Raw genomic sequence first — 12,670 nt, 5'->3', positions numbered from 1 at the left:
GATGGTGTGCAGCTTTGTACACAGTTATTTGTGGAGCATATACACGACCTAACAAAAAACAATTAATTCATACGTACACAGGGTATTTTATCATCTCGTGACTCAGAAACAGAAAATCATGGAGTTAGTGGGCAAAATAATCAGTGCTATCTCAAATTGTCCTGTGCACTGAAAGATTTATCAGCTGGGAACTGGAGAAAGAACATGGGATTGCTCAACTTCACATCTGAGGTTCAAATCCAGACTCAAGGTAGTAACAATCCTGCGAGCTATTAGAGGACTATTAAATTTTACTTTTATTTTGTCGTACTGTAATCTTTATGCATCGGTATTACAAAATACATTAATCAGAAACCACAATTAATAATTAATGAATCGACTCAACGTTGAATAAAGGGTGATTATTGCATCTAATAAAAATCCGAATCTCCTCAGGCAATTATTTTGTAAACATTTATTTATTTATTTTCCAGGATGAACACTGAGAATGGTAGATGAGGACTTCACCCTGCTTTAGGCTGAAAACCCTGGACATATAGATTGCTGTAAAAGTAATACTCTGCAAAGCTATAATGGATCACAGCTCCATGAAAGCACTTTCTCCCTCCAGACTGTATACTGAGGCGTACTCCATTAAAGCTCTCATTTTCTAACTGATGACACAAAAGCAGACAGCTGCAATAATACAAGAGCCTCAGTGAGTTCAATAAAGTTCCAGGAACATCCAACTCTATTCCCTCAGCTGCACGATCCAGGCCTAACAACGGTAACCTTTCATTACAACATTTATTTTTTTCCATATATTAATGTCAAAGAGCAGGAAAAAAATCACAACCTCCTTTCACTCTCACATCCAAGGTGCATTCAAGCAGCAGGAAAATCTTTCAGAACGTTCTGCATTTACAAAAACAATGCTGAAAGCATAAAACTCCACCGATTCAGAAACAGAATTTCCAATTAAACACACTAAGAAATTTGAATGCTATATAATCTTTTAGATAAGCAGTGTTACCGAGCTCTACTCTTCAGCTTCATCTTGCTTTAACTCCGACCTGCACTGGTCAGAACATCTTTGTTTCTCCCTCGGTTTCCCAGAATCCAGCCTTACCTCCACATCTTGGACAGTCCGTGGCTGAGCAATGCATAGCTTGTTTAGCAGCTGAAGTATCAACTCTTCAATGTAGTAGAGGGAATCTTCCTTTGCTGAAAGGTTTGGGTGAACCTGTTGCTGAACCTGTCCAAAAGAATTTAAGAAATTAAGCCTTTTTTTCATTCAGAAGCTGCACAGAAGGATGAATTGTAGTGAAAGCAGAGTACCCCTGGCTTGTCCTGCTGCAAACGTGCATGCTTCCAGCAATTCCCCCCAAGTTTTCCCGGGCTGTTAAGATGACAATTCCTACTGCTGCAATGTTGGTGCCTCTATTCCATTTAAATCTGTTTAGCCTTTATGGCCAGGAAGAAATTTTAAGCCCAGGCAGATTTCTGCTAAAGATGCACTGCAAACCAGCCCTGTAAGTAATTCCACAGTTACTCAGCCACAGAATGAGTAAGAAACAATTATTCCTAACCCTACCAATGAGTACTGGGTGATTTGTGAACAGAGGAGGAGCATGGACAGGAAAAGACTTAACAAGCAAGGAAACCAGGGAAGGAGCTAACTGGGTTGGCAAGGAGCTGAACCAAGGCACTCTTAAAACCTGTGGCAATAAAAAGCCATGGCCACAACGCTGGGCAAGGGCTGCAACAGCTCTCTGAGATGCCTAAGAACTGGAAAATGAACTAGAAAATGAACTGAAATGGACATGAAACATTGTCTGAGGCATGAGAAAGAGACATGAAATACCTCCAGCAAGGAGGAAGACCTTACAACAAAACCCAACACCCTCGGGAGTTAGCCTATACACTCAGCTTTCCCTGGCAGCATCTCAGTCAGGAAAGGGCTAACTCCATCTTTAACTGCAGCCAAAAGATTCAGAAATGCAATCCAGGGAAATTCCCTACTTTCCCCAAAACAAATTATATGTTAATCACTTCAAAAAAGGAATCGTACATACCCACGCCACCATTATTCTGTCCGTGGTTTCAAGCACAAGACAAAATGTTTTGGTAGTTTCTCAGGAGAAGACATCTTGGGGTCAACCTCTGCTCCTCTGAAACCCATCCCTCCATAGACCACGGGCGAGTCCACAAACGGAGGGGCTCAGGGGGCTTCCTCCAAGTTAAGCAACTAATAATTTCACAGCACTGTGCTCAGGGCACTCCGTTTGCAGCCTGAAGGTCTCGGGGATGGGTAGCACAGATGGGGACGACATCTCAGGGGAGCAGAGGGAGACAACAAAAATGTGAAGGCTGCCCTGGTGCTGTAACGGAGCTGATAATCAGGGTAATGTGCTGTGGTGGTGTAAGGGATGGCCGAATGTGTGGGCTCCTGTGCAATGCCCTGGGAAATCTGCCCGGCCAGGTAACAAGGCGTGCTTCTAGGGCTCGGTTCTGCCCTGGCACCCTTCCTCCAAAACCACAAGTGAAGACTTGCATTACCAAGGCAGCAGTGAGCTGAGAGCAGGGAGCACAGCCGCTGCTCCTAGTGCAGCCACCCAGTTCTGTCACAGTTGTATGGACCTCCAGGCATCATTTATTTTTCTGCACCTCAACTACGAATAGTTTTTGGCTTCGTTTAGCTGTTGTGCAGCTGAACACAAGATCTGATACTACTGAAAGAAAAAAATAAACTCAAGAAAGCCCAAAGCACCCTGAAAACACTCGCTGCACGCTGCGGGTTTTCAGTAATCCAGGAACATTTCACGTTCTTCCTGCACACGAGCTGAACTCACAAAACAATGGAAAACCAGGAAATCAGGCGAAGGTCCTGCCACGCATCCCTCTGCAGAGCGTTACCACAGCAGAAGCACTGGCTACCTCGCTGGGAAATAAGCAGAAATGACATTTTCCACACAATAACCCTCGAAGATGCTCCACGGAAATGACAAGTGGAGCTGGAAGATGAGGAAGGGAAGCTGGGCTCCCCGAAGAGCAGAAGGAAAACTTCACGTGCTGACCGCAGCCAGCCTCCTCCTCTCACAAGGGGCACTCGTCTTCAAAATGCAAGGTGGTGCCATGAGGAAAATAACTTCACTTCAGTTGGTGAGTCTGAACAAAACGATTTGATCGTGAGACACGGGCAAACCAAAGAGACAGGTCGGGAAGCCGTGCACCAGCCATGCAAATCAGAGGCTGCTGCCTCAAAACAGAACTGATTTTTATGGAATTCATCTAAAACCTGAGTGAAAGAAGCGAAAAAATAAGGAGAGGATGTTTGATAAAGCACTGAACGTAGGGAAAAAAGCAGGAAGAATTACTGGGGGCGGATTTCTTACAGAAGGTACGTTCACTGATTTCAGGTCCAGGCTGAAATACCTGAGCATGCCGCGTTAGCTGGCCTGGAACAATGCACCAGAGCTAACACAGGAATCATTTTTGATCTAACTCGTAACTGCTTCCTTGAAGGGTCAAAACTCTTAAAAGCAGGCGTTACACTAACCAGCGAGAACCCCACTGCAAGAAATCTGAGCAGAAGCTATCAGGGAAACAGGATTCTTTTTAACCCATTTGCTCTCTGAAATGATCCAAGCAGAAACCTTGAGGTCACTAAAGAGGGAGGTGAAGATCAGTGGGACCAGGTTTATTTTGCTGTCGTTCCTTTGTGATTATTCCCTACTGAGCTGCTCCAAGGTGTGGAACCAAAGCACCAGGTAGAAGCCCTGTAAGCATGGCATTTAAACACGGCCCTAAGGCCTTTCTGGGGGACATGCCCCTATTTTAGGTAGGAGCTCCCACACAGCTCCTTCCCTCGCCCCTCCTCTTCACCTCTCCCTACCCCTCCACCCCCCACCTCTTGCATATTTGATGATAATCCAGCCTTCACGGGTAAACTGAGATCCTACCCCTCGCTCCCAGGCAGCTCCTGCGCCGCGCCACGACAGCTTGCAGAGGAAACAGGCAGCCCCAGAGATGAAGTCAGGCTCAAAATTCCTTCTCGGTGAGATTTTAATAATCCCTACAGCCCCTCAGGAAGAAGTGTGTTAAGACAAGGACGAAAGCTTTTCAAGGAGACAACCAGCAGCATCAGGACGGGAAACAAACTGATCTTACTTTTTAGGACCACTACAGGGGTAGCAAGCTGAATTTTGACCCACGGGAGCCCTGGCCTGAAGTCTGAATCTCAGTGATATCGAGAAATTTCTCCATATCAGTGATATGGAGAAATTCTGAAGTGCTGAGTATTAAAGCAAGGGCCAAAATGTTGCATCTGAAACTGCAAAAAGCTGAGGAAAAGATATCAGTCAAAACTGCAACTTCTTTTTAGCCTGTACTACAGAGACAAACCTGCAGTTTGCTGCCTAAATATATTTTTACATAATGCACTTATTTTGGTAGTAAAGCTACCAAAACACATTCCGAAAGCTCCACTTGTTCCACAGAAAGAACACGTGCAAACCAAGAGGTTGTTCTTAAAAAACAAAACAGAAAAACAACCCACCCCAGGACACACATATCAAGTCTGTAGGCAGCACAGCGCACCAAAGCCATACGCTGTCATCTTCCTGAAATACCAGATGACGACGTCCCACTCCTCTACCTATACTCAAAACAAACCTACAGTTTCAGAAGGCAAAACTCCAGCATGAACAGAAGTTTCAGAACAAGAAGTCTCTAAAAAATGCCACCACAAAAACCGTTAGCACAATTTTGACGCTTCTAAGCCCCCTGCACTACCAGGACGGTTTCATAAATTGCACATTAAAGTTGTAAACTATTTGTAACAGAAATTACTCACTCCCTGTGTCCCACAGTGACTGATTTCAACTTCGGAATGATTTATATTTGGACTTGCCTCGTCCAAACACAGCGATACCAGATCAGAGGAGGTGTAAGACTTCGCAAGGCTGTTTGTTTACTCGAGGAATGTAGCATATACGTTTGGGAGCAAGAAAAATAATTAGTGTATAGAAGTTCAATGTTTACTGTCAGGCGCTGGTTACAGCCTTGCCAGCACTTGTCAGTATTTCTGTGCGCTGTGTCCAAGGTGATGAAAACACCCCCCAGCCAAGGAAAGTAGCTCTGGGCCTGCCTTGTACCAGGATGTTGAAAGCTAGCTAGAAGAAAAAAGGAATCGGAGAAATGTTTCTTTTTAGGTTGGGTTTTTGTTCCTTCTCATCTTGTCTAATGATAACACCGAGCATTAAAAGCAGAAAACAGCTGCTCTGAAGGTGTTTTTAATCCCTCAGTCAGGGTGATTTACCATCACACGCCAGGGGAAGAGGAGAACCAGCTTCGAGGCCTCTGCTGCTCTTAATTACTGAAAAACGACAGCACCAGCACTCCCAATTCCCAGGCATAATCGCCGGCATTTAGAAAGAAACCCAAAGATTTTGAGACTTGAAGAGACACGCCAAATAAAAATGCAATATCGACTTTTTAAAGCTAACTGTGCCGCTTCCTAACCCCGTGCCCAGCACAGCAGTCCCCAGACCGCCCGCGTGTCTCACACCCGATTCTAACAGCTGCTGCCAGAGGCAGGGCTCGAAGTAAGCCAGGGAGTAAGCCAGCACTGAACAGACGGCAGCATTTCAGCTTTTTCACTGCAATTCGAGATGTTTGCTGCTACCAAAACGAGGCATCCGCTGCGTTCGAGTCCAGAGCTCAGCATCTGCCCACAGCCCACCCGTGCCCGCTGCACAGAGGTATTTCCTCCGGCAGTTCTCCTGCTGGCACTTCCCTCTGCTCTGTCTGCTCTCCTCCACACCTCATGTTTTGTTTCTGACATCTTCACGCTCGCTGCTTTCCCACCCCAGCACTCGACCTCCTTTCTCTATCCGACCGCGTCCTTTTACGCAGAGGGTCAAGCAGAAATTGAAATGTGCATGCTTGTACACACACCAACACTTGTATCTTAACAACAGATGGAAAATTAAACACCTCGATTTTATCCACCCAGTTATAATGCCTTCTTTAAATCGAGATAAACCCCAAGTGAGCTAGGCACAGCCTCTGCCCCACAATATGGGAGGAAAAGAGCAGAGCCAGTGCAAGACCGGCGTGCAGACATCTGTGATGCCAGCTCTGTAACTCTTGCAGATATTCCAGGCACTGCTCCCCAGGCAGGGGCTGCTCCACTCCGCACCCTGCAGCTTTGCTTTGTGTCCTCCCCAGCACCAACAGCTCGCTCAGCCCGAACCACGAACACACCTGCATTTTCACTCAGGTCCTTCAAAGGCTTATAAATAAATCCATGAGCAGCACGGGGCAGCAGAGCTCGGAGACAGCGGGGTGAGGTTTGAGATGGTATTTGAAGGTAAGAGGACTGCCACGGAGATGTCACAAGAAAGGATAAATGGTGATAAAGGATAAATGGTGATAAACACAGGAAAGGGAAAAAGAACAAAGCTTAAACCCGGAGATGGTGAAGAGCAGCAGAGTCGTTTCTCTGAGAGCCACGCAGTCACTAAAATGCCATCCAAAAAGCACGCCAAGTGTCAGGAGGATGAAGAGGATGTAGAAACAGGAAAGCAAGCTGTGCTCTGAGCAGTGCTCGGTGTGTTTCTGACACGAGAAGCCCCTGCCCTCCAGGAACAGCGGCAGCTCACCAGGAAAGCCTGGCAGAAACAGCCCCAGGTAATCACAGAGGCAAACTGCAGGCTGGGCAGCTTCTCCTGAGGACATCACATAATGCTCACACTACGCGAAGAAATCAAGATGTGAAAAACTAAAGATACCAGACAAATATTGCACCTGGTGACGCAGTTCACTCAGAATATGCGCAAAATCCATGAGGAGAGAGAAGGAGAGGAGAAGATGCTGCTCAGCTGCTTGTTTTGGGCTTCAGCATGCGGTGGGACACGGGCAGGGATGAGGTTTTGAGGTTGCTTGGAGCTGTAGGAGGCATGGAAAAGGTGCTGAGGGCAACTGTGGGGCAGTTCTGCTTTGGCTGGAGGGCTCAAAGGGCCGGGGGCTGAGCCCGGCTCCCCCAGCACGCGGTGCCCAAGGGGCAAACGACCAAAGGTGAGGGGAGAAAGGCACAAGGACGAGGTTGGGCACGCAGCAAGCAGCCCAGGGCTGTTCTGCTGGAGGCAGAGTTCCCCCAGCTGCTGCCAAATACAAGGGCACTCTTCCTTCTACTCGTATGTGCCTCGGATCTACAGCTCCCTCCACCTCGTGCCGCTGCCTGAGGAGTTATTCTGCTCCCTTGTGCCAACTGCAAAACCCAGCGACGGGATTTAGGTTGAACGGTGCAACAGCGAGGAGAAAAAGGCATGAGAAAGAGATGTAAGTAGAGGGACCAGTCCCTTTGGTTCCTAATGTTATTTAGGGTAACAAATACTGATGCAGCAACAAAAATAATTCTGCTCACAAATAAGGGACCAAAAGCAACCCACGGAGATACCCAACCACTACCAGGGATATGAAAGGCCTGGAGGAATTAGCCCATTATTTAACAAGGGCTTGGTGGCTAGCACTTCACAGGGACTCAGTGTTCCTTTCTGCACCTCCTCCATCCTCTTCTCCATTGTGAGCATGCCCTGCAGAATTGTTCAGGTGTGTGCATTTCACAGATAATTTCTATTTAAGCATCGCCATCACTGCCCTGGTTCGGCACTCTCCCAGGCGGAATGGTGCTGAGGCACTCGTGTTTGCAAAAGTCCAGGTTTCAGAGCACAAATAATGATATTTATTAGAAGCTCAGTGACCTAACAGCCCTCAAAACCAAATATCCCTATTATTTTAAAGCATCGTAACATGGGAAGAGATATCGCTGTTGAAATTACAACGCATTAAATAATAGTGCCCTGAAATGGAATTATAAGGTGTTAAATAATTCTAACCCAAAGCGGCCTGACCCTGCGATGGAAAATGTGTGGTGAAGTGCACTTGGCAGGGAGGGAAGCAGGGCAGCCCCTGCAGGTACCCAAGCACGGATGGACACCCTGACCACGCTGCCTTGCACGAGAGCAGGGGCACCAGGCTCAGCTCCCCGGGGTTTCACAGCAGTGCGAAGCGCCAGAGCACCGTAAACTCCAGAAATGTCCTCAGTGAGGTCTTTTGTAGTTCTGAATGCAGGGCTTGCTAAGAATAAACCCTTTAGTCATGCTCTAGAAATCCGATGAGTGCTCCAGAGCAATGGTGGGATTGTTTTAGAACATGCAAGCAGCGCACAGAGCCACGGTTACACGTGTAGCGCCCACAGCCGGGGCAGCGTTAATTGCTTAATGGTTTCTGGGTGTGCTGAGGGAGAGAATCAACACAACAAGGCCTGGGAGATGCTCCTGAATTTGATTTAGAGAAATCCAACAAACAAAGCAATTGACTACACAGCTCTTTGTTTACAAAATGAGATTTTTAATTTGCCACTGGATTTGTAAAAGCATGCACAAATGCTAATGCGTATTGGGAAAACAGTATTTTAGGGCAAATAAATCCCCGTGTACACATCATTATGCATCCTTTTCAAAAAGGCCTAATACTTCTAAGGAGTCACCTGTTTCATCCTGAACACTTGCTCCAAATAACTGGAATAAAACTTTATTCCAGGTATTAATTGAAGATATCTGGCATTAATAAGTTTTCAATCCCAAAAAACTCTTTACACAGTGCACGTCTGGTATATTAAAACTGATAATTTATAGGTTGGTGGCAGCTACATGTTCAGGTGTTACCACTCAGACTCATGCTTCATTGCTCAGGGTCCCCGAAAATCCCAGCCTAAAATTAACAGATCGGACATCAAAAGATTGGTATCACCTTGGGAAGTCATTTCAGCTCTGGCCAGCTTCATCTGGAAGCCAGCTGACAATCAGCAAGGACAAGATTTGGCACCACATCTGTACGAGGCAGCAGGGTTACAAAGCTGCAATGCCAACTTCAGACACACGTGTCACAATTTGACATCTTTCTCCTCAAAGCCCATTGGGCTTTGGAAAAAAAAAAACAAACAAAAACACAAAACAAAACAAAACAGAACATACCCAGACACTCGAAAGCAAAAGCAAACCCCACGACCAAAACCAAACCACCCCAAACAACAAAAACCTGCGTGGAAAGGGAGAGAGCAAACCCTCGAGCATCACCTTCTCCTCCAGCATCCTCCGAACAGGGAATCTCCCCCGGGAGGGATCTCTGTCCCGTGGGAGGCAGCTCCTGCCAGCTGCAGGGGGAGCAGGGAAGACCCTTGCAGAGCAGCAGCGGTGCTGGTGCCCACCAGCACCAACCTGCCGAGGGTTTGGTGTGAACCCAGTGCTGGCAGGGAGCTTGAAACGTGCACAGTACTGCTGCAGCAGCATCCTGCAGGCTGCTGGAGGTATTTGACAGGCATCCTGACCCTTTAATTCCTCACGTCAGCTCCCAGGTTAAACAACTTCCCAAAGCTCAGCCCATAAACGTGTTTTACTCACTACAAACTGCACTTCTAGGAACTATAACGCAAGCAAGCAAAAAACCATTGTGTTTTTTTCTGAATCGTTTACTTTGACAGCACTTTTAAAACGAGTTCCATTATGTTCACTTCCTACTTAGGTTTCCAGCACAGCAACAGATGAACATAAAATGCTTCAGAGTAAGGACGTGCTTGTAAATCTACCAGCTGGAAAAGAGTGAATACATCAAACTACTGGAAAAGATTCAACTTAACTAGATTCTAAGGTACCAATGCTAGCAATGTGATGATTTAAATGGAAAAGAACTAAAAAAGTAAACCAAAAAATCTGTTTTAATGATGTCCTTCTGTTTAACTTTATTTATTTTTTCTCTATAAGAAGAGTCCCACTGGTGGGCATGATTTGGCACTCTTTAGCATCTTAAGGATCTCTACCTGCCTACATGCATGCAGAGCATTGTTCAAAAGACAGATTCTCACATTAGTTCTTTAATATGTTAAAAAAAAAAGGTATTTCAACAGTTTATTTTTTCCATTTGTCAAGTCAGCTGCATAGAATTAAATGCAAGTGCAAGAGTTTAGAAGTGTTTTGATAAGAAGCGACCTTAAAACTAGATGAATGCAAAAAGAGCCGAGCTCCTCAAAGCAGGTTGTGGACTTAAAAGTTCAAGTGACCCGTTATCCAGCCCCACTTCTTTCTCTATTTTAGGGCTAAGATTCCTCATACCTTAACACACAACGGAAAACAAAATCTTTCCTCTTTTTCTGTTCCCAGTTTCTCAAGAAGTGTTCATTTCAAAAAAAAAAAAAAAAAAAAAAAAAAAGCCAAACAAAACAAATTTTCAGAAATGGGAAATAAAACGTTATCTCTGCCCCTGCAGCATCGGTTACTGTGATGAAAGAGCAGTTCAGAAGTTCAGCTAACTCTGATTCCAGGTATTTAACTAAAAAGCTTCCGGAGCTTTTAACGGGACTTTAAAATTTTCATCACAAAAGCATGCTGCTTGGCAGGATTGCATCTAAACAGGCTGATGTGCAGATTTTTCAAACCTACACAGAATTACCTTGCAAGAATTGAATACTGTAATAAGTTTGTAAGCTCAGAAACTAACAGGCGGGGGCTTTATGCACACTGGGAGCTCCGTGCAAGTTTTCGGCAAGCCTGCAAATAACGGGAGCGCTCTCATCTCATTACCAAAGTGAAAGTGCAAGACGTAAACAAAACAATAACTCATGCATTTGCTAAAATAGCCCGGTTTAAAAAATCCCCCGCGCTGGTATCAGGGCATTCCATCTTCTAAACAGGATTTTCAAACTGGCTTTCTCCCCGAAACTGGAACAATGACACGATTTTGTTTTGACTCACTGATACTGCCCGTCCATAGGCGAAATGCACGTTACGGTACGATTGCTTCACGCCAAAGGGTGGGTACTGCAGACAAGGAAACTTTCCCAGGAGGAAAAAGATTATCTATAAGCAATTACCAATTTTTACAAGCAGACACTGGTATCAAAAAATCATTTTCCCTGCTAGGAAAGTAAGACCCTGCCCTATTTCTTTTGCTCCAAATGAAATGTACAGAGAGAGAATCAGCCAGAGTGATGTCAATCCTGTGACTTTAACGTTTTTTGGCGTTGTATAGTAAAAATAAACTGTAAGGATGTGAAATCCTTTGGGCCAAGCTGATGGAGCTGGAGAGTGCTGGGGGCAGGCTTAGTGCTTTGTGTGGCAAAATCCCACCTCAGGACCCTTCAGGCAGGTGCTGAGCGTTTTTTTAGGCCAGCCAGCGGACTACTGGGCTGCCTTTTAACACCCCTGACCCTTCAGCAAATCCTGCTCCTTATTTTTGAGGGGATCAAGCACCTCCCCAAGCCTTACCCAGCCCCTCAGCGATGGGCAGGGGCTGCCCAGCTCCACAAATCGCCTCATGAAGGGGAAAACCCCCCCGGGGGGGAGCTTCCCACAGCGGGTACCCCCCTCAGGGGGCATTTTTTCCTCACAAAACCGGGGGCTGCCCCCAGGAGCGTCCCCCTCAGCCCCCTCAGGGGGGACACCGGCACCAAGCGGCTGAGGGCTGGGGGAGGTGTGTGGGGGGGGACTCGGGGCAGGTGTCGCCGGTGGCGGCTTGGGACTGACCTTGCGCAGGGCGGGCACGAAGAGCCCCCGCCATTTCGGGCCGTTCTCCTCGCTGAAGAAGTCGTAGGGCTGCGGCGGCGGCTGCATGGCGCCCGCCGGCGGCTCCTCCGCATCGGGCCCGCCCGTCCCCACCGAGGAGGAGGAGGAGGAGGAGGAAGAAGAAGAAAAGAAGAAGAAAGGCGCCGCTCCTCAGCTCCGGGCCGCCGGCGGCTGGCCGCTCACCCCCCCGCCCCGGCGGCCATCACATCCGGCACGGGAGGGGCCGGGCCCGAAGCCGCTCGCCGGGCGCTGACGGGGCGGCGGCTGAGGCGCCCTGAGCCCCGCTCGCTGCGGGCCCGCTGCTGCCGCCGCCCTCCCCGCGCATGCGCCAACGCCGCCATTTTGTGCCCCCCCCTCCCGCCTCCTTCCCCGTCAGTAGCGGGCAGCCCCCAGGGGGCGGCCGGGCTGAGGGGGGGAGAAGGGCGCCGCCATCCCGAAATCGCCTCAGGGATCAGGCGGCGCGGCTCTGTGCCGCCCTCGGGGGTTTTCTTCGTCCTCCAGGGTGTCCCCTCCGCTGTCTGAAGGCAGCGTAGTTGGAGTTTTGTGTGCCCCTCACGGCTTAGGTACCCTCACACCTTACGTATCTCTTCCCCCCCGCCCTTTTAGGGTTTATCTACAAAAGTTATTCCAAAAGGGATTCATTAAATCAGAATTAAATCAGAATCAGTGCCTTTCTGCCTTGTTAGGGTAGGTTTCCCGGAGGACTTAGGTGCCTGCTGAGGTACTGACAGCTCCCTTTGCTCTGCAGGCTCCCAGCCTTCCCGCTGGACAGGGAAATATTCAACAAAATGGTTATTTCTGTGGGAAAATGCAGGTTTGTCAGCTCCAATCCATGAGCAAAAAGCAAAAGGCAATTACAAATGTGGCTTTGGGGTAACTGCTGTGAGCCCCCCCGTCTGGCAGCAGGCACCCCAGCACCACGCCTCCCTGCTCCATGTCCCCATCTCCAAGCCTCCAGGCCCCATTTTTTTAGGATGGGGTGATCCTGTTCTGGAAACACAAAGTGCCAAAAAGGAGCTCATTTTCCCCAAAGCAGATGCTTAGTAAGCCATGGCATGGACACTCGA

General features: G+C 47.7%; 1 protein-coding gene across 1 annotated transcript in view; it reads right to left on the bottom strand.

Annotated features, from left to right (window-relative positions):
• Positions 1 to 11,890, bottom strand: part of SOS2 (SOS Ras/Rho guanine nucleotide exchange factor 2) — a 52,334-nt gene extending 40,444 nt beyond the window's left edge. The window contains exons 1-2 of the mRNA XM_084522285.1: positions 11,565 to 11,890; positions 1,109 to 1,234 (exon numbers count right to left, since the gene is read on the bottom strand). Of these exons, the coding sequence (XP_084378411.1) occupies positions 1,109 to 1,234; positions 11,565 to 11,651 (213 nt within the window). The 5' untranslated portion in view covers positions 11,652 to 11,890. The remainder of the gene's footprint in view (positions 1 to 1,108; positions 1,235 to 11,564) is intronic.
• Between the last annotated feature and the right edge of the window lie 780 nt (positions 11,891 to 12,670).

Source organism: Aythya ferina, assembly GCF_964211825.1.
Source record: "Aythya ferina genome assembly, chromosome: 5".
In the NCBI taxonomy this organism is placed as follows: domain Eukaryota; kingdom Metazoa; phylum Chordata; class Aves; order Anseriformes; family Anatidae; genus Aythya; species Aythya ferina.
Note: the sequence above shows the minus strand (reverse complement) of the source record. Positions and strands in the feature narration are given on the sequence as shown.